The sequence below is a fragment of the Mesitornis unicolor genome, unplaced genomic scaffold (assembly GCF_000695765.1).
Source record: "Mesitornis unicolor isolate BGI_N332 unplaced genomic scaffold, ASM69576v1 scaffold489, whole genome shotgun sequence".
Classification (NCBI taxonomy): Eukaryota; Metazoa; Chordata; class Aves; order Mesitornithiformes; family Mesitornithidae; genus Mesitornis; species Mesitornis unicolor.
Window position 1 is genome coordinate 3,926 of NW_010209012.1, and position 22,546 is coordinate 26,471.

The 22,546-nt window shown below is 37.1% G+C and overlaps 1 protein-coding gene across 2 annotated transcripts in view; it reads left to right on the top strand.

Annotated features, from left to right (window-relative positions):
* Positions 1-4,478: 4,478 nt before the first annotated feature.
* FMR1 (fragile X mental retardation 1) overlaps positions 4,479-22,546 on the top strand; it is a 23,640-nt gene continuing 5,572 nt past the window's right edge. Inside the window, exons 1-12 of one of the 2 annotated variants that reach the window (XM_010192709.1) lie at positions 4,479-4,533; positions 5,071-5,164; positions 6,222-6,293; positions 6,554-6,702; positions 7,820-7,913; positions 7,998-8,114; positions 11,739-11,909; positions 12,009-12,087; positions 15,384-15,493; positions 18,115-18,201; positions 20,585-20,780; positions 22,005-22,184. In XM_010192709.1, coding sequence (XP_010191011.1) covers positions 6,279-6,293; positions 6,554-6,702; positions 7,820-7,913; positions 7,998-8,114; positions 11,739-11,909; positions 12,009-12,087; positions 15,384-15,493; positions 18,115-18,201; positions 20,585-20,780; positions 22,005-22,184 — 1,198 coding nt within the window. In that variant the 5' untranslated portion in view covers positions 4,479-4,533; positions 5,071-5,164; positions 6,222-6,278. The remainder of the gene's footprint in view (positions 4,534-5,070; positions 5,165-6,221; positions 6,294-6,553; positions 6,703-7,819; positions 7,914-7,997; positions 8,115-11,738; positions 11,910-12,008; positions 12,088-15,383; positions 15,494-18,114; positions 18,202-20,584; positions 20,781-22,004; positions 22,185-22,546) is intronic. The other variant, XM_010192708.1, reaches the window with a different exon arrangement.

Sequence of the window (22,546 nt, forward strand, 5' to 3'; positions counted from 1 at the left end):
TTCCCTATTTTGTTTCTTTGTATGGCCTGCCTTTCTCAGCTTTGATTAGCCATGTGAGTTCTCTTTTGACTTTCTCCTTCCAAGGGGTATGAAATGTTACAGGACTGTTATGCAAACAGTAGATGCACATTTGTATCAACATAGCGATTTTTTTATCTTAAAAAGCATATTTTCTCTACTTTTGCCCCTTACAGTTAATTATCCTCCTTTATTAAAATGGTTGGCAATGCTCACATCATCAGAGCAGACTTTAAAAAAAAATAAAACAAGAAAGAAGAGCAACAGAACTTCATGGCAGCTGAAGACTTTTCCCTTTGAAGTGTCTGTCATTCTGTTTAGCACAAAAATAACAAATGCACTGCTATTTCCAGTATTATTCTGTATCAAATAATTTGTAAAATTTAGACGGTATTCAGCATATAGTCCTTCTTCGAATGTGAATGCACGTGTGTTTGTGAAATGCCATGATGTGCCAACGTTGGATTGTAGACTTTATTACTTAACTGTGTCTGAAGGATGGAGAGACGTGTTAATGGTATATGTGACCAGAAGTCAAATTTTATGTAGAAAACGTACACATTCTGATTTTTTTTTTCCACATTGGAGAAGAAGAATCCACCTTAGCCACTGTAAGATGTGCTTCTGTTCACAGAAGTGGGAGCAGACCTTTTCCACCGACTGTGATTTCTTTTGGTGTACTCTTGCTTGGTATCTGCTGTCAGTGACAGCAATATCCCATCTGCTGTATTCTTTTGCTGTCCTCTTCCCTCATTTTGCTCCCATCCAGTTTCACTGTTTTTAATGCTTTTCATCTCTGAGTTCTGACCATTCTTGGGTATGTGTTACAAACTCACAGATATGCACAGTTATCTATGTGCTCAACTTCCACGCTTTATTTCAAAAAAGATTTACGAATATTTTTCGTAATACTTTGTGTGACATCTGTACCTCTTCTCTGCCTTTAACGGATGTCTGAGCCTGGCTTGTCCTGTGTCTGAATTTGGCTTATGGTGTTAAATGTGGTTGTGTATAACCTTACATATACCACAAATTAAAGAAAACCAAACAGTTCTGTTAAGCATTAATTTTGTTTTTTTTTCCCAAAGGCATTGAATGTTAAGTGGTTGTTGGTGGGGTTTTTTGTTTTTGTTTTTTGTTTGGTTGTTTGGGTTTTTTACAAAAACACAGAAATGTTTCAAAACATTTCTCTTCGTACTTAAAAGTGTACAAATATGTAGTGCTGTAGAGTCCAAATACATTTGACTTGCTGTTACTTTACTTATATCTGTTAAACTATTTATACCAGAGGAAAATAGACGCAATGCTGTGATATAAGCTATGAAAAGCTGGGGTTTTTTTCTGCATCACAAGAAATTGAAGAGCAAGAACAACTACTTTTCTATGGGTGGATGGGATTAGACAACCATATATGGAGGCTATTAATATTTTTTTCTCATTAATTGTGTTTTAAGCATAACTCTGACATGGAGGTAGGCAGTAGTGTATATATTGCATATGCAAAATTAGGTATTTGGCAAGGCATCGCTGACTTTGTAAACAAGTAAACGTGCATTGCAGTGAATTTTTGTGACTTTGCAAGGCTGGCAATGAAAAGTCAAACAGCAGTGTTAGAACATCAACCTTTTTTGGCCAGGCTGGAGTGAAAGCAGGGTATTCCATCTGTTTCTGTGGTTGAGTCTTCTGAATTTGGTATAAACTAGTGAAATTACATCAGTTTTAGTAATTTTCGTTAGCAGTGTCTGTAAGCTACCTGCGTATGGTCAACACTTGTCCTTAATGTCTCTGGGTTGTGACCAAAGCAGTGTTGAAGACCCGTTTAAGGAGAGCTTAAACAGGAGAGTATAGCTCAGCACTTGTCCAACTAGCTATGTGTCCCAAATTTTAAGGTTTTTTTCAGATAATGTAAGTACTAGACTGTTTAAATGTCTTAGGCTGGTCTTCAGTGATAGCTTACGTTTGTGTCGTCTAGTTTGCTTATTAATGTTAGGTTTTAGCATTGTTACCAGTAGTTGTGTGTATTGCTGTAGTTACTCGGATTCTACTGTAGATGTGTTGGATGTTATGAGCTATCAGATCTGAATATGACACGCAGTCTTGCTCTCTGCTGCTGTGCTTGTGTATTTTTCTGTCATTTCCTGTAATTTTTAGAGTGCTATTTAGAGCATCTTTTGGTGTTCTCATCACCGTAGAGGGGATGACTTCTCTAAAAGTGTCTTTCATAGCAGAAGTGGCGGTTTTTGCTACTTTATAAACGAGAAAATTTAAGTATCAACAAATTCTTTCTTAGAACGTCGTCTTGTGTTTCTTCAAGGCTATTAAGTGTTCTTGGTGTCATTTCTGCTGGATTTACTTTCTAAAATAATCTCTGCTCAAGTGTTACTAGTAATCCTAAGTCCTATCCTTTTCCAGTCTGTGCTGTGAAAGAGTCGTACTACATCCTGTTAGCGATTACCATATTTTTCAGGTATTAAAAGCATTAATTTTTGATAGATCTATAAGAACAGGTGTTGCAGAGCTGCACATGACAAACATTGGACGAGATGTGGGTGGAGCCCTTGAAGGTGATAGGTGTATTGTTGCAAAATGAGTCAGGGCTACCATAGTATTTGTCGAGTACGTATCCAGTTCTGGAACTTTCTTACAGAAGACACAGCAAAATGAAACACGAGATATTCAGTATCCATAATGATCAACGGAGAGTTCTGTTGCCTCTTTATGTAAATAGCATTTCTGTACTACTAGCAACATGATCCTGAGTTGTGGTCTTAAATCCATTTTGTGTCATGTCATTAAAAATACCAACTATGCTTGGAAACCCTTTGGAAGGAATATCTTGGAATTTTGAAATACGTAATTATGTAAATACTATTAGAGACCGTTTAAAATCCTATTTGGATGCTACCAGTAAAAAACTTTCTTCTAATCTTATTTTTTTTACAATACTGAGAGGTAAGCAAGGTATAAAACCATTTTTTGCTGTTGTCATTGTGGTTTTGCTTTGACTTCTATTCAAGGTGGCATTTGTTATTTTCAGATTATTAACTAGCATTGCACTTCTTTCTTGTACTGAATGTCTCTGAGTAATGACACTTGTGTGCATGTACTGCTTAATTTTAGTATAAGTAGTTCTTGGAGCTCTGTATCTGTCATCAGGTATTGCTGCTCTTTGATACTGAGATAATGCTGCAGCTTGGGAAATGATTGTGAGTGCTTCACTAAGAAAAATAGCAGAAGAATTTTTTTAAACCATTTAGATTTCATATGATAAAACTCTCACCTCTTACAAGAAGGTAAGAGTTTCTGTTCTTGTCTTGGAAACTTGAAATGCAAGAATAGAACTTTCCACTGTTCATTAACTAATTCTTCAGAGGCAGTAGTTACTGCTAAATGATTTTCAATTTATTGAAAATTTTTTCAATCTACAAAAACTGATCTCCGTTGTTAGAACAGACTTTTATACTCAGTCTTGCTCATGGACTTTTATTTACCTGTCTTGCAAGGATACGCTCTATATAGACAAATACAAGTGGAATACTCAGCACTTTACAAATGTTTATCTGTTTGAGAAGTTCATGAAGATATTTGTTAAAAAGAGAGAAATAAGAAAAAAAAACAACCAACAACCCAATCTTATCATCCCTGGTTGCTCCATGACCTCCATCATTTGAGGCTATGAAAAATATTTTCACTGGTAAATCCCAAAATTCTTTGAGTATTGTTCTTGCTGTTCTGTAGATGGGGGAACGTTTGGGCTTAAAGCTGGAAGTCGATCTAAGGTTGGTCAGTTGAGTCCATAAGGCAGGACAGGCCCTCTTGGTGCTGGATCTTGGTTCTGTACTCTGCTTTGTGCTTGCATGGGAGACTTAGCCCAGCTGCTCTCCATCTCCCATGAGAAAGGTGAAGGAAGGCTGTGGGGCATTTATCTTAAGTTTGTACACTATGGAAATTAAGAGTGATGAAGTAAATAAGGAGAAAACTGCTGAAGTGGATGTAGATGGGTTTTGCTAGTGTAATGTTCCAACTTATCTTGAGGTAAAGGAGAGAAGAGACAGGTTTTTTTAAGGACTATTGTCATGATTTAATTTCTACACCTGTCAAAATACAGAAAATGTGATTTTTAAAATCAAACATCTTAAACTTTTGTTGTGAAACCATTCAAGATAATCTTGTCATTTGTTAATAACTTTTCCCATTACATCTAAAAAGCAGGAATAGTGCATGTAAGGCTCGAGCACTCTGTGTGTATCACTACACTGGCAGTCATGAACCCAAGGAAGTTGTCAGCTTTCAGTATGCATTTTATACATGGCTATTGCAAAAGTTAAAAGGCTGGCTTAAAAACATACTTAAATTTTTAATTTTATCAATATCTCTGAAAGGAAGGCATTGTTTGGGCTTTAAATGATTTTTTTAAAATATCCATACACATACTATAATTGTACTTTTTTTTTCTACGCAGGCTTTTGTAAAGGATGTGCATGAAGATTCTATAACAGTTGCATTTGAAAACAAGTAAGTGTATTGCTGCTGTTACACCTATAAATGACAGAGTATCGGTCTTGCATTTGGTTAACCTAAATTTAAATTAATAATGTAGAGTAGCATCTCTTAGATAATCAAAGCTTGATGCTAGCATGTTTTGGAATTCTGTTGTGACATTCCTGCCATATAAGATTTATTCAGACTGAATCCTGATCAATTTTTCATAATCAATAGTAGAATCAAATTAAAAGAAAAAACAGGCTTGTTTTGAAAGAAATGTCCAAATGTATTCTGAGACTTTTTTTTAACCTGTGTTTCTGATGCTGCGGTTAAAACCTATAACTGTAAAAACTGCTGCTGGAAGACTTCAGAACAGTGCAGGTAGCACTAAGGATTCATTTAAGATGCTTAGTGGTCACTTAGTTGTGTTTCGTACACTGGATCACATTACCTTTAAAATGTACATGCACAAAAGCTCCACAAACTCTTAAAAATGTAAAATTTCTGATTTGTATTTACAAAGAAGGTGAAAATGTTTAGACCAGTTACTGTATTTTTTTTTTGTAGCTGGCAACCAGAGAGGCAAATTCCATTCCATGATGTGAGGTTTCCACCACCTGCAGGCTATAATAAAGATATAAATGAAAGTGATGAAGTAGAGGTATGTGTGCTCCATTAACAACATTTGTTTTGCAAAATGAGAGAGCTTGGGGTGAAAAATACCAGCCAGGTCAATGGAAGGTTTACTTCTGTGGTTTATGCTGTTACTTTTTTTGATTCTAAGTACTACATAAAACATAGTGTCAAGCATGTCATTAAAAAGGGATTTTGATAGTTGTAAACCATACAGCTGTTTTGGAATTCCACATGCCATGACCTCCATGCTGATTGACAGACGTGATCAGCGTTTCTTTGATTACAGGTCAGTTTTTTATCAGAACTGAATTAATCTAGAAATAGATGCTGGACTGTAGCTCTTCAGCTGTAAGTTAATAAAGTCTATATTACTAAAACTTCAAGCTGAATGAGATAATTTACATGATGTGTGTGTATATTAAATATTAAAATGTGTGTATGTAAATACTTATGTATATGGAGAGAGAGAGAGAGAAGAGACTAGCTTTAATCTGCACATTCCCAAGATGTGTCTGTTTTATAAAATTGATTTTTAGAATTACTTTTTAGGAAGAGAACTTTCAAAATTTACATTTAACTTGCATGCTATTTAAGTTTATTTTGATTTAGAAAGTAAGAAAATAGCAAAACTTTAGTGTGGATGTGGCTAATACACGTGGCTAAAGAAGTATAGATGTGTGTCTTCTCCCTTCCACCCACTCGTAGGACCTCATCACACAATGAGACCACACTCGTAGGACCTGCACACAATTAGAAATACTGTTGATTAAATATTAAAAGACGTAAAAGGCTGAATTATCTCTCTTTTGACTGTATGCAAGACTGAGTAACTAATGCCAGTAGATAGGGCACAATATCAATCTGTTCAATCTTATTGTACCTGATTTTATATCCTACCTCTGTTTGCAATAGACACTTGGGCTGTTAGATGCTTACTGTGTAGTGCTTAGATTAAAGACTTTATGTACTCATATATTTTGCTGGATTTTGTTCCTATGGCAGAGTTTCTGATCACATTTGAGTCAGTTTTTGTGATGTCTTTTAAGAATGCTACATATATGTAATGTATATATTTTGTTTAGGTTTATTCCAGGGCAAATGAAAAAGAACCCTGCTGTTGGTGGTTGGCTAAAGTGAGAATGATAAAGGGTGAGGTAGGAATATGCATATATACATATATATTTTTTTATATTATACTTATGTTGCTTTTTTATATTGATGTGCACAGTGTTCTTAACTTGTCTCTCTTCATTTTCAAAGTTTCTTGATTTTAATTGTTCTGATTACCATTAACATAAACCTGAAAAATTCAGATTTTACTTGTACAGTTAACAAAAGGTCCTTGCTTTATAGCATAATGCTCAGTCTTGTCATAAAATGTATGGCTTGGATGATTTTATTATTTTTATATCAGTTCTACGTAATAGAATATGCAGCCTGCGATGCTACATACAACGAAATTGTCACGATTGAGCGTTTGAGATCTGTGAACCCAAATAAGCCCGCAACAAAGGATACTTTTCATAAAATCAAACTGGCAGTTCCAGAAGATTTAAGGCAAATGTAAGTACAAGCATTTCTTTATAACTTCTTTCAGAACGTGGGTAACTTCTTGACCCTGAGACAAGAAGGAATAGAAATGCTTTTTACTGCTCTAAATTAACCTAAGATTTTCACATAAGAATGTAGAAAATAGAAATGCGGACATGCTCGTACTTCAGAATTAGCAAAGAGGATTTTTTTGAAATGCGGTTTAGTACTGGAAGAGAAAATAGTTTCTTCAAGGTTTTAAGATTTGTGTGCAGTACAGATGAAAATTTCGAATCTTAAAGCTGTTTGGTGATGTGCACAGATTAATCTGAATCCGGTCTTTGTCAGCTTTATTGAAAATTTTCAAGTGGTCACTCCTTCATTGATAGAGTATCTGACAATCTATGCAGTTTGTTACTTGGCAAAAGAAGACGCTGCCTTATATTGCAGGGCACAAGACATGTTGAGATGGCTGTGGGAATAGCTGTACAATAATCAAACCTACCATAGTGTAGTACAGAAAGAGGTGGCTTTCTCCTAGAACGTGGACATGTCGTTCTCATGTAAATCGAGCTCTAAAAGTCAGATTAATCATGACTCCTGTTTTTTAGCTTCAGAGCATTTTCTGATTTTTTTGAGTTACATGTTATTGCCTAAATGTGGAATAATGTACAAATTCAGGTTAAACTAAAAATTTCTGAAGTTAATGTTGTAGTACACAAGTTCACCTAAGTAGCAAGAGGACAGAAGAAGCGTGGAGAAGCAAAATACAGCACGAGATGAGCATAAGGTCATTAGTACTGCAGTGGCTACAGTGAAGTCAGATCATACTGGTTCATGGTGTGTTTGAGAGTTTGTATTTGCTGAATGTAATGACTATAGCTTTTTAATGTAGTTTTGTTTAACTGATTCGTCATTTCATACATAAAGAAAATTTCTGAAATATTCCTAATCCTGCTCAGGTGAAAACAAATGAAAGAAAAATAAGTAAAATACATGGTAACAGAATGAAGTTAACACCTGAATTAAAAGGGAGAACTTGGATATATTTATTCAGATGCTTTGTATTAAGAAGTTAATCTTTTGGCTGTGAACCATAAATGCAGCGGTTTAAAAACACTATGAAGTTCTTGGTTTTTTTTTTCCCTAGGTGTGCCAAAGAATCTGCACATAAGGACTTCAAAAAGGCAGTTGGAGCTTTTTCTGTAACATATGATTCTGAAAACCACCAGCTTATTATTTTGGTAAGTACATACGTCTAACCATACCATTGGTGGTGGTTTATTTCAGAAGTTCCTGTGTTAACCACTTCTTTATTAATAATTTAGTCAATCAATGATGTAACAACAAAGCGGGCAAATATGCTGATTGATATGCACTTTCGAAGTCTTCGTACCAAGTTATCCCTGATCCTGAGAAATGAAGAAGCTAGCAAACAGTTGGAGGTATGTTGTCTGTTTTCACTTCAGTCATTTTTGTTAAAAATAACAACCCAATATTTAACAATTTCTTACTGATAGGACTTGCATTGGGGTGAAAGTAATTACGTACTTATCCCAGGTAACTAGCAATAGAACAAGAGGAAATGGCGTCAAGTTGCATCAGAGGAGATGTAGATTCGATATTAGGAAAAACTTGTTTACTGAAAGAGTGGTCAAGTATTGGAACAGTCTGCCCAGGGAAGTGATGGAGTCACCGTCCCCAGAGGTGTTCAGAAAACATGTAGATCTGGCACTTTGGGGCATGGTTTAGTGAGCATGGTGGTATGGGGTTGACAGTTGGACTTGATCTTAGAGGGCTTTTCCAACCTTAATGATTCTGCAATCTTATCCTTGATGTTAAAAAGAAGCAGATAGAGATGTAACCCAACAAAGAAGTTTAGGGTCTCTTCTTCCAAAGACTCATTTTTATCCAATCCCATTTTATTCAGAAAAAAGTGGGGGATTAAATACAAATATTTTACACACACACACATACACATATTTATTTCATAGTTTGAAGCATAAATTAGCCATTGTTGCACAAATAGTGCCATATATTCAATAGCTTTGAATTACTGTTTTTGAAAATAGGTGGGAGTAAATGTGGTGTGATACTGAAATGGACTGGAACTGGATCTTGCAAAACAGCACAGTGAAAATGAGAGAAAGAAGGGGTGAGACTGATGTTGGTAGGATGTATGAAGGGATGGGTTTGTCTACAGAGAAAATGTTAGGAAATATCTTACAGCAGATAGAGCTTCTGATATTCCTGTGACTGGAGTGTGGGTGTTGACTGGCAAGAAACTTGACTCATACTTGTCCATGGGAAAAAAAAGGAGAGGGGGGAAAAAAAAAGAAAGAGTAGGCTAGGAAATAAGGGGATCTTTATACAGCAGAAATAATATTTCTTCATGGTTTTTCTCCTATCTGCAAATCAGAAAAAAAGCAACATTTCTGAAAACCTGTTAGATTCACTGTCAAGAAGTAGAAGAACCCCTCAAACTATTGTAATTCAGTTTTACATGGATCTGTACCACCTCTGTTATTTTAGAGCCAGGTTTCATTCTACCACACTCCAAGGGTTACATTTGTTTGATTTTGACTTGAAGTGGGATGTGGTATAGTTCAGGCCTCTTGTATCCAGTAGGTGTGCTCACTGTTACGAGAAGTTCTCTCTTCTGTTGTTCTCTTTCTGGTATCTTGATTTCTATATTTCAGAACTGTAATCCCAGTTGGTTTGGGTCTTGATTTTTCTCAAGACCAAGTAAGGACCAGTTTCTTCTTACTGGTGTTCCTTCTTGAGCACCCCACTGTAGCTTTTCAGTAATCCATTCTTCTCTGTCTTCCTCCAGAACTGACAATTGTGTGGGCAGTTTACCTCTTGAAGTGCAAAGTATTATTTTGGAGGTGGGAACACAACAACCTCTTTAGAGCTAATTCTCTTTACATGCCCCCACAAATGCATGCACCAACAGCTGTTGCCGTTGATTCCTTTGCCAAACTAATCTTGGATTCTTGCTGTCAGTGTAAGGCTGAACCTTTTTGCTGCTGTGAAGGACTCAAACTTGGTTTTCTAGTGAGAACCAAATAATTATTGGACTTCAGTTATTTCCTGAGCAGTGCTGATGTGAAGGTTGTGAGATAAATATATACAGTTATAATTTGTGTGACAAAAGTGGGCTGCTATTTTTCATTTTGTCATTTGTTTCCTGTACTTAAAATAAATATAAAATCAATTTCAACCACACCTGGAAAGAAAAGCTTCAGATAGTAAAAATCATACTCATGATTTCTGTTGAGACCCTGACTTACGAACAGACTGCACAGGTCAATCTGCAGAAGAAATATTTAGTGAACGCTTTGGGCTTTGCTGCATTATTATTATTAATAGTTCATTGTTCCCAACAAATAAACTCTTTTCTGTGTCTTACACGCTCTGAACTTAAAATGTCTGCCACTGTTTTCTTCTAACAGTTTTATCTTTCCTGCTTTCTGAGCCATAGTCACTAGATCATCTCTTTGTTTGTTTTTCGTTCTATTTGTTGTGCCATATACCTTCTTTCTTTTCTGTATATTAGCTTCTTGACTTGCATGGCTCCACTTCTCAAACGTGTCTTTTAAAGCTCATCCAGTCCAACTCCCGTGCTGTGGGCAGGGACACTTCCCGCCAGCCCAGGTTGCTCAAAGCCTTGTCCAACCTGGCCTTGAACACATCCAGGGAAGGGGCATCCGTAACTTCCCTGGGCAACCTGTGCCAGTGTCTCACCACCCTCACAGTAAAGAATTTCTTCTGAAGATCTAATCAAAATACACCATCTTTTAGCCTAAATTCGTGATACCTTGTCCTATCACTGCATGCCCTTGTGAAGTCCCTCTCCAGCTTTCTTGTAGGCCCCCTTCAGGTACTGGAAGGCTGCTATAAGGTCTCCATAGAGCCTTTTCTTCTCCAGGCTGAACACCCCCAGTTCTCTTAGCATGGTCTCATAGGAGAGGTGCTCCAGCCTCTGATCATCTTTGTGGCCCTCCTCTGGACTTGCTTCGGCAGCTCCATGTCCTTATGCTGGTGTCCCCAGAGCTGGATGCAGTGCTTCAGGTGATGTCTCACCAGAACCCAGAAGGTTCTCCCTCAAGGGAGAATCACCTCCCTTGACCTTTTGGTCATGCTGCTTCTGATGCAGCCCAGGATACAGTTGACTTTCTGGGCTGCAGGTGCATGTTGCTGGCTCATGTTGAGCTTTTTACCAGCCAACACACCCGTAGTTATCTGGTTTCATATAGGAGATCCTCACTGAGGGCCCCATCCTCGGAGACATTCAAAGTCAGGCTTGATGGGGCTCTGAGCACCCTGATGTAGTAACAGTCTCCCTGCTTAGTGCCAGGGGGTTAGACTAGATAACCTTTAAAGGTCACTTCCAACCCATCAATTCTGTGACTAAGATTGCCTAAGCTATTTTGTGGTGTTTGGAGTGTTGTCTTCATAGCATATGACGATCTCAGGTGCTCAGATTGCTCCTTCTGTCTTGGTAAAATGTGATTCCTGGATGAAATTCTTAACATACTTGTTCGCTGAATTCAAGCAATGTATTGCAGGTCATACCTTAATTTTCTGTTGTCTTGGATAAGCATGTGTTGTTCACTTTAACTGCAGTAGATATCCATCGTTACTGTTTTCTATAGAATCTTTCTGTCCAGTGATTGAGTTATTGCTGTTTTCCCCACCTGTTCAAATGGGTGTAGTTTTTTTTTCTCAGAGATAGGTTTGCTTTAATAATCAAATGACTCCTGTTTTTCTAACTTAAATGAATGCTGTCTTACCTAGTAACACTTGATAGCTGTAGATATTCTGGGGTAGCTCAAAATATAGGATGCCAACACAGCTAGAGGCTAGCCTTATGTTAATATTTAAAAGGTGATATTAGGACTTCTGATGAAGACTAGTCTGTGTTTTTGAAGTAGAAAAAGTGCAGTAGGAGGATTGATTAAAATAAAAAGTAGGCCAAGTACCTGATTAAAGAATTGGCTCTAAATTTGTTGATTTCTCTCTTTGTTGTACTGAAAATCAAAGTAAGCTGACATATTTTTCTTCAGAGCTCTAGACAACTTGCATCACGATTTCATGAACAGTTTGTTGTACGTGAAGACCTAATGGGTTTGGCCATTGGCACTCATGGTGCTAATATTCAGCAAGCCAGAAAAGTCCCTGGAGTGACTGCTATTGATCTTGATGAAGATACTTGCACATTCCATATTTATGGAGAGGTAAGTTCCCTTCTTTAGCCTTTAAAAACAAGCAGAAAAACCAACTTTCCCAAACTTGGGAAAACAAATCTCATTTCTATCATACATCTCTTTTTTTAGGATCAAGATGCAGTGAAAAAGGCAAGAAGTTACCTTGAATTTGCTGAAGATGTCATACAAGTCCCAAGGAATTTAGTAGGTATGTCAATTCTGGAGCCTTACTGTATGATAATAAGGAAAAATGCCTCAGAGACCTGTTTATTTACTTTCAGAAGGGTGGCAGGGTAAAAGTTTGAGGAAGTTCCCTTTTTGAAAGGCTTCTAGGTGGTACAGAGTTTTTGGGTTTGGCACTGTTTTGTTTCGTTACCCAGCTCCAATCCAGATTTGTTTTACGGACACATTTGCCTTTAGCACATTGTAAGAAATTACTTCTTGGTTTGCAATTTGGGGATATCTTAAACTAGAAGTAATGTGCTGGTGTTTAAATAAAAGTAGAATAGATTCTGGATTGAGCTGAAGAATTAAATTACTTCCTTCCAAGATGTGCAGAGGATAGTTCAGCTGTACCACAGACGAATCTCCAGTCTCATTTTCCTAGTATGTTTTGAATCATTTATTTGACTTTTGTCTTCTTTTCCTCTCATTTTACATCTGAAATACAGTTTGTTCAGAAGCAGCACTGTGGGATGAACTGAATGCTGATTTAAGATAACCCAATGATCAAGAAAATACCCCAAAGACAATCTGACAGATTTGTATTATCACACATCCTGAAAGAAGCCCTCAGGAATGCACACAGCCTGTGTGTGTGTGTGTGTGTATATTTTAATGAGCTTTTGATACTGCAATACAACATAAAAACACACAGCTTAATTCAGTACATAAGAACAGGGCAAATACTATACAGTACAACATACCTCTAAAGGCGTACAAAGGTTGGTGTTAAAGCAGTATGAAATTCTGCAGAGGCACAAATGCTTACCAATGTGGCACCTCAGCTATGGATTTGATTTAAGAACCACAGTTTTCCCTTCCCTGCGGCCTCCTGGTTCTACTGGTGATAAGCTGCCATCATTATTTTAACTTGAGGTCTTGATTGTAACTTGAGGTCTTTGTTTCTGTTTTTTGTTTAGAACTTTGCGATTATTTCTGTTCTGGCAGTTTTTCATTTCTACTCTACTGTTTGGCCTGGATCCTTTAGAATATAAAATTGGCTCAACCATATGTTATATCCAAAATAAGCTATGTTTGATAATCTGGTTTTTTTTTTTTAAATTTCTGATAATCTGGTTTTTAAATTTTCTAATAATCTGCCAGGAAACGAAATAATTTTGCTTTAAAAAAGACTGAAGGCTTTTTTTGCCTTCTACTGCATGGATCGGCTGGGGTTTTTTGAATCTAAAGAAAATGCAAAGATCTGGATTTCCTACTTAATTATCCTTTAAAAAATTTTTTTTAAAAAACCAAACAAATACAAAACCTAAAAGAAACAGAAAAACATCCAAGATGTTGCTTTTTTTAAAGACTGTGTGGAAGCTTATAACCTGAAACATAGGTTCAAAATATATGCATACAGTCCTTGATCACTTCTAAAGATTTTTATGTATGTTGCCAAATTCTAACTAAGACCAAGTATTTAAAAGTAGTTCTTTGATTGGGGCAGCCAATGTAAGGTCTTTTCTTTTCTTTTTCTTTTTTTTCTCTCCTTCTGTTTGGTTTCTTGACTCTCTTAAGTCACTACCAAGCCTTTTTTTACATCTTTTAGTAAGCTGCTCTTCCATTTGCCAGTGATGTGTAATCTGAAGTACTCAGTAGAAGTTTTGTCTGTCAGAGCAGCGTTTGTCGTCAAGGAAGAACTTACTGGCCATCTCCTGTCAGTTTTCTACAAATATGTAAAATTTAAAAATTAGACCAAGTGTTTAAAAGTAGTTCTTTGATTGGGACAACCAATGTAAGGTATTTTCTTTTCTTTTGCTTTTTTCTCTCCTTCTGTTTGGTTTACTTGACTCCCTTAAGTCACTACCAAGCTTTTTTTTACATCTTTTAGTAAGCTGCTCTTCCATTTGCCAGTGATGTGTAATCTGAAGTACTCAGTAGAAGTTTTGTCTGTCAGAGCAGCGTTTGTCGTCAAGGAAGAACTTACTGGCCATCTCCTGTCAGTTTTCTACAAATATGTAAAATTTAAAAATTCAAGGTAGAAAAACTGAAACAAAAAAAGCACATTTATTTAGCTTTGAATAACAGTAACCATGTCCCATGTGATTGACAGTGAGTTTTAATTTATTCTTCATGGACTGATTGTATCAGCAAAGCAGTAGCTTTGTTACATGCATAAAACATCTTTTTCATCACTTAGAAGCTTTTCTTTAATGCTGTGATTGATGAATATGGCCTTTTCTCATTACCTCCCAAGCAGCTCAGTTTTCCTATTTATTTTAAAACAGCAAGTTATTTTGCTGAGGTAGGAGAGAACTAAAGTTTTCGTTTTCATTGTCCCGAACTAGAATGTCTGGTTCCCAAGATAAATATATCCATTACTGATGTTAGAGTATAATTTATTTCCATTTTTTATCTTTAACCTTTTCATGAGTTATGAACTCTTCAAGTATCTCTACAAAAGCTCAGTTTTAGAGAAGAGAATTTTACATTTGGCTTAAACAGTAGTGTTAGAAAACTTCAACTAAAATTTTTGTGAACAAACTTGAGTTTTGCTTTGTTCCCTACCCAGAAGTTAGCTACAGCAACTGTTGGGGCATTTTAAAAGGGATTTTTGGGTTTGTTTTTTAAATTCAACCATCAGTGTTTATTTGTAAATCACCGAAGTTACCAAAGCAAAGCCAAATCAGCATGCAAGGTACTGAATATTTCTGTAATAGAGATGTGTAATTTGAAATAATTTTATACAAAGGTAAGTCATTTGTGATTTAACTTCCTTTGTTTCTTTGTTAACGGACACAAACTGGAACACAGGAGGTTCCACTGAAATTTGAGAAGAAACTTCTTCTCAGTGAGGGTGACAGAGCCCTGGCCCAGGCTGCCCAGAGAGGTTGTGGAGTCTCCTTCTCTGCAGACATTCAAAACCCGCCTGGACGCCTTCCTGTGTAACCTCATCTGGGTGTTCCTGCTCCGGCAGGGGGATTGGACTGGATGAGCTTTGGAGGTCCCTTCCAATCCCTAACGTTCTGGGATTCTGTGATTCTGTTCTCTTATAGGAACTTTAACAATTGAATAAAACTATACTAACAAACTTTTATAATAGTGCACTTCCTGTATGCTGCAGTGGTTGCTTTGAAACGTTACCAAAGTTAATACCCCCCAAGCTTCCTTAGACATTTTAGTTCATGGCTCATTAACTAAATTTTTTTGTAGGCTATTAAGTAATTTTTGACGAGTTGCTACTAAATACTCATGTTTAATTATAGTAATGTTTAAAGTTTAATTATAGGTTTGTGGGAAAACCCTAAACATGGAATGTTCTGTATGTTCTTTCTGTAGGAAAAGTAATAGGAAAAAATGGAAAACTTATTCAGGAGATAGTGGACAAGTCTGGTGTTGTAAGAGTGAGAATTGAGGCTGAAAACGATAAAAATATTCCACAAGAAGAGGTATGTTTTCAGTTGATGTGATTTCTGTATGTGTTAGTTGGTGGTTATATTCTACCCAGTGATAAAATAAATTCTTTGTTATATCTTCATAGAGTTTTGATTCATGTGTGTTTTTCTGATGGAATCTGTATTTCCCTATTAATGCTGGGGGGAATTTTTATATAAATTTGGCTTATCTGTGTTTGAAAAATGCTTTGTGAAATGTTTTGGTGATGCACCTTCTTAGAGATTTCATTTTACTCCTGTTAGAAGGAGTGACAGTGTTCCCCAGCACTTGCTAAGCTGCAAATCAGTATATGTGAAACTTTGCTGTTCTCATTCATTAATTTGCTTTTATTTTAATCTGTTAGGGTTTTACTTGGTTGAAATTTTTGTTAGCAATTTCTTATGTTGTAGTGAAAAGCTTGTGCTTTATGTATGAACTTCTCTTTTTAAAAAATATTAACCTGAATTCACAGTAGCCTGTAAACTGTAACCTAAAGAAAAAGCAAGCATGAGCAGTGTGAGCTCTGGGTTTGCACAGGAAGGCTCTCAGCCTTGGAAAGGGCCTTAATGAAGTCTTGATCTTTGTGATTTGAGGCACTTCTGTGTGAGGCTGTTAAGGGGAAAGGTTGCAGGTTTGCAAGGACAGTTTCAGACGTGAAGCTTTTAAAATCTCAATGCAAAAAGATTCCCTACAGTTTCAAATGTGAACTGTGCTTAAAGAAAATGGAATTGTCTTTCTATTACCTAGACATCTAAATATGTACCAGGTAAGGAACCTTTGCTACTTTGAATAAGACATGAAATACATCTCTGGAACCCTTACATTCTTGCTCGAGTAGTTATTTCAGCCTTCGTATTATCACTGTAAAACTGTTACTGAAGACCCACAATCAAATCTCTGTCTTTCCGTAAATGGTGGCCAAGCAATTAAGTTGGGTCGGTTTGGATTTTTTTTTTACTCCTTTATTAATTTTACATCTGAAAAGGTAAAATAGTCAATGTTTAGGTTTAAAGGATTTACTGCTATGTCATATTTCATTTCTAATGATAAATTCTTGCAGCATAGAATTCTTGAACTAGCTTAATAAGCAAGATGGTGCTATTGTGGCTGCAGGCTAAAACTGTCAACATTTTTGGTTTGTCAACCTACAGAATAATAGAAGGGTAAAAGAGCAAGTAGTCATGGCTGCAATTTGTCAGGTTTTCCTTCTTTTTGTTTTCCTTCTGGCTTGAAAAAGCTTATTTGATTATGTTCTTCAGCCCAAAATGCAGCTTTTAAAAATAAACTTTAAAGCTTTTTTGTTTTACCTGCCAAGCTCTGCATTCATACTCTTCTGTTTTACCTATTAATGACGTTGCTAACACTGGCATTGCTTACACTGCTTCCTAAGTCAGTTGTCATACCAGGAGCCACACAGAAACCTGAGATCAAATCTTGGCAGGCAAGAATTAGTTCTTGTGGGTTTGTATCTGTTTCATACTTTAAATGTACAATAAATGTCTATGTTTGAACTTGGTATTACAGCCCAAGTTTGTTTGTTTGTTTGTTTTTAAAGACATGTATTTCAAATCACTTTTGCAAAAAAATTCTCCTTTGGAATGCAGTCCTGTAAAGTTTGTGTGGAGTGGAAATAAAAGAGGTCTTTCAAGGTCATAATGAGATGCCAAAACAATTTTTTAATGAATTCAGGAGGTATAGCTAAGCTCTGGGTCTGCAGTGGCATAGGTTTCAGCAGGTGAGCATTTATGAGACTTCCAAGTTGACTTCTGCAGTCCCCGGTGAAGCTTATACTGCCATGGTGAGGCTGCAGCTGGTACCAGGGTCAAGTAGTTTACAGCAGGGTCATTGGGTCATTGTGGGCTGCAGTCTCACCTCTGAAATGCTGCATAGACCTGCTTTAGTGTCGGGAGTTCTGGTGTGGAGATTATCCTTTTATCTCCTGAAGATTAGTTGTTGTCAGTGCTCAGGAGGGGTCTTTTAGGTTGATTTTGTAGCCTGCTTTGGCCACCGTAGTTATTCTCCAAGTGTTAGAATTTCAAGCATTAGAATTTCCAGCTTCACATTTTTCAGGTATTTGTTGAATCACTTAAATAAAATGCTTCCAAGGTAGAAGAAATGTAAATTGAGAGTCGTTACCTGAAGTACTAACTCTTTCATGAGTATTTTTTGTTTGCCTTCTACAAATTGAGAGATCCCTCAAGAAGAATCAGGTTGTGCTTTATGACATGGTGTTAATTGGATTTACTTGTTAAAGAAATCAAAGGTTTCTTTACTGTTGTGTAGCCTAAAGAACCTGGTGTGAGAGAGTAGACCTGTGATCAGCAATGGTGGTATTAATTTTGAAGGTAGGAAAACTCAAGTGTCCTGAATTGACTCTTTTTCTAGTTCAAAAAAATAAATGTATGCATTGTGATGCATGCAGTCTTGATTTTCTTAATTTAAAATGAGCCCTTTGCGTAGAGAGACTTAGTTACATGATCTAGTCAACATAAAAATTTAAATTTCCTGTTGTCTCACTCTTTAATTTATGCTTGTCCATTCCGTAAAAATTGTATTCAAGTTTTACAGTAATATGTTTGGTCTTGTTATTTGATGCCTAATCAGTAACCATGGCACTACTGTTATTGTGTTTTAGGGAATGGTACCATTTGTGTTTGTGGGAACCAAGGACAGCATCACTAACGCAACTGTTCTTCTGGATTATCATCTTAATTATTTAAAGGTGAGGAAAATGATGCTGCTTTACCACTGGAATTTTTCTGTCAGTACCTAAGATGGTAACAGGAAGACAATAAAAATCAGTTTGGTTTTTTTTTTTAAAAACTTCTTTTACTGTAGTCGGTACCTAAGATGGTAACAGGAAGACGATAAAAATCAGTTTGGTTTTTTTTTTAAAAACTTCTTTTACTGTAGTTGGTTGACATTTCATATTTGAGGATATTTTGTAGGCAGTTCAGCTCCGTATGTTGGGTTTGCCACTTGGCTCCATAACTTCTCCAGTAGTCTGCAGTGCTTGTTGTCTCTTGTATAGGGAGCCAAGAACAGACCACATTATTGCTTGTAGTTACTTTTACTTGTGTTTATTATTACTAGGTGCTCAATCTTTGATGACAGGGCCAGATGCTAACAGTAGGGCTTGCATTGTCAGTTAGGGCCACTTTCTCGTAGTACGTACTTTCTAACCTTTCTGAACAGAAGGGCATGTACAATGGAGTTCATTTGACAACTGAAGGATAGTTTCTTAGCTTGGAAGTTTTGATCTCGGCCTTCTCATCCCATTTAACATAAATACACAGAACAGTATCATTTTAGTGGCCTGTCGACTTATAGTTTCAGAAGTGTCCTCCAGTTCACTGACAAGACTTTCTGTGCCTCTATTCCTTGAGGCAGAGTTTATTAAGGAGGCTTTTTTGTAAAAGATACACAATGGGGCATCAGCATCAAATGTACTGTATCAAGTCAAAGTAGTTAATTTCTCTATAGAAGAAGAAAGCAGACTTGGCTGGAGTGACTGTTACCTAGTGAAGTTTCAGGATCCTGACAGAAATGAGAGAGACTGATACCAGGATCACAGCCCCAGCGTTCAGGAAATCCCATGGAACGCATTCCTGGAACGAAAACTGGTCCTGGAGATGTCTGATTAAAGAATCACCTTATCCAAGCTCAAGAGTAGTCCATCTTGATATGCAGGCAGTCACACAAAAGTAACAGGAGGCCTGCATGTATGAACAAGGAACTTCTGGCAAAATTAAAATATAATAAGGATGCATACAAGGGGTGGGATTAAAGTGGCCCAGGAGGAATATAAAGACAGTCTGAGTGCGGAAGGATGAGTTTGTGAAAGCCAAAGTCCATCTGGAGTTGAATATGGCAAGGAATGTGAAGGGCAACAAGAAAGGCTTCTACAGGTATATTGGCAGCAAAAGGAATACTCCAAGAAATGCAGGCCTGCTGCTGAATGGAGTAGGGAACTTGGTCACAAAGGGTAAGGATGAGGTACTGAATGTCATCTTCACTTTGGTTTTTTTATTGATAAGATTTGCTGTAGGGAATGCCAGGCCCCTAAAACCAATGGGGGAGTTTGGAGCAAGACTTCCCCTTCCTAAAGGAAGAGTAAGTTACAGAATATCTGGGGGGAGTGGGGGCGGCCGGGCGGGAAATGTATGCAAGTCAGTGAGACCTGATGGGATGCATCCCTGAGTGCTGAGGCATCTTGTCAAAGTCTTAGCTGGACTAGGTGACCTTCAGAGAACCCTTCCAATATCACACTGCAACTTCCACAAATAGCTTTCTCCCTGATTTTAAAAAAAAAACAAACATAAAATTACCACTTTTTGATGTTAGCCAGACATCTACAGCACTTGCATCAGTTTGAGAAGTTAATTATTGCTTGTGTTTATCTCTTCAGTAGTTTCATGTAATAATTCTGTGTGCTGGCTGTCCCACTCTCCCCAGTTTACACTGCTTTGCTTTCTATGCTTTCATGCTTCCTCACTTCCCTGGTATTATTCATTATAGTTAAGTAGAATTTTAACAGCAGTATAACCTCTATCCCTTTTTATGAAACAATACTATTAATAATTGTTTATTAACTTTGATATTTATGTGCAACAGTATAAGAAGCTTGTGTTGTAATCTAAAAAGATTAAATTATGCACTTGTTGGAATGCTATAGAGGGATGACAGTACTGTGTTCAGAAAATAAAGGAATGTTAACTTCTGTAGTTAAAGAATGTTTAACTTCCTTAAGGGTAAAGATCTCATAAATTTAATACTGAAGTATAGTTAATTTTTATCTCCTGAAAACAGTTGATTTGAGTGCTTTTTCGTGATACATCTATTTTAAACAAACTCACTTGGAAACTGTGCCACAGGGAGAATTTGATTGGTAAGAAACAGATTTGAACATTTGAAAACTTTTGGTTGGTTGGTTGGTTTGGGTTTTTTTTGTAATATAAATTAGTCTCAAAGCTGCGTTGCTATTTAAGCATTAAATGTATTATTAGTTGCAATACTTCAGTGCTCTTTCTTTGAGAACTGCATGTCTGTAAGTTCAGATAATGAAATAGTGGTTACATGGACTTACTATGCTTGTGTTTGTGTAGGAAGTGGACCAGCTGCGTTTGGAAAGATTGCAAATCGATGAGCAGCTTCGACAGATCGGAGCTACTTCTAGGCCACCACCAAATCGTACAGATAAGGAGAAAGGATACATGACCGATGATGGTCCAGGACTTGGACGTGGTAGTCGACCTTACAGAAACAGAGGGCATAGCAGACGTGGTCCAGGCTATGCATCAGGTAGGTAACTGGCAGTGCAGTTGTGGTTTTAAGTGCAGTCTGTTGGTGTTTTGCTTTCTTGGAAAAGGCTGAACTTGGAAAGAGAGCTGCATTGAGTATCAATATTTGAAGATTATGTAGAGCTTTATGCTGTAGAAAGTATTCTGAAGTAAAATGTAGCGCTTATATGTAATCTGAACTTAGGTCCGTGTAGTTCCTGTCTCTTACAGCATGCTTATGTCTTCTATAGTATGAACTCTTTAGGGCAAGGGTTATTTTACCTGTATTTTGAACAGTTCCTAATAATAGACCTCAGATTTCATTTGAGCCTGTAAGAGGCTGTCTTAATATAAATATTTCTAAGTGACAATACTGTGTAGCTCAATTTGCAGATAAGCTGTTTTCCTCATGTTAAATTGAACTGTTATGCTTTAACTAGCAAAGCGTAGTCACAAAAATAGTGTTCCTCTTTAAACCTTGTATAATTCATTACTGAGTAGTTTTCAGGTTGTGCTTCTTCAGAGCAGTCTGTTACTTCACTATCCACAGCGTAGGTCAGCTGGTGGTGGTTCTGTCTGAAAGGCCTACAGTATGAGCTTGGTAAGGCAGTCTTAGCTTATGTTCTACGTAATACAAAATTAATCTTTTTGTGCTGAAGCCCATTTACTATTTTTAGAAGATGTGAGCTCACCTGGCTATTAACAAGTTTATAGGGGTGGGGGAAAATAGGCAAAAGAACCAGCATTTATCAGTGAAGGTGATCTGTTAACATGGACAAAAAGGTAATGGCCAGTTATTTTGGATTCAGTGCATTTCTAGCGTTCTAACTTGGTTCTCTGCTTTCATAGTGAGTTACAGGCTGTTTCATGATGGATTTTTTTTTCTTAAAGGAGTTGCAGTGGTAAGGGGAGACAAGACAGGTCATATTCAGGACTTTAAGAAAGTCTTAGGTCTGCTAGACTCTTACATAGTAGATTCAATAGTAACTTGATAGGCTGGTTAACACCAAGTAACTATAAACGTGTGGCATGCAACTATTTAACCATAGACACACTTAGCTTTTATTTACGTAATACACATTTCTGTATTATGGATGTTATAGAGGTTGGGAAGCAGAAAAAAATCCCCAAACTGTTAATTAACAAAAAATGGAAATTTTTAAATACGTATTTTCACTCTACTGTAGTATTTTCAGGCTTAAGCTACACTGGCATGTTTGGATATATTTTTCTATCCTCTTGATAGGAACTAATTCTGAAGCATCAAATGCTTCTGAAACAGAATCTGATCACAGAGATGAACTTAGCGATTGGTCAGCAGCCCCAGCAGAAGAGGAGCGAGACAACTACCTCCGCAGAGGAGATGGGCGAAGACGTGGAGGTGGCGCAAGAGGGCAAGGAGGGAGGGGTCGCGGAGGATTCAAAGGTAAATGTAGACTTTGTGAAAGAAGGCAGTGTTGGAATCCTTAAGCAAACCACTTCTGTCAGCCTCTTGTCATCTGCTCCAGCCTCCTAGCCATCTTAGTGGCCCTCCTCTGAAATAGCTCTGCTTTATCAGTGTCTTTAATTGAATATTTTGTTTCAGGTGTGTTGCACGTTGAGCAGAGGGGAACCAGCCCTGCTTTTGACTTGCTGGCTACACTCCTGCTAACACAACCCATCATTCAGTCAGCTGTCATTATTGCAAGAGCACACTCATGTCTTATTCAAGGATGACTCCTTTTGTTTGGAGCTGCTGCATACACAGTCAGTCTGTAGCATGTGCTATTGCATGGGGTTATCCTGCTG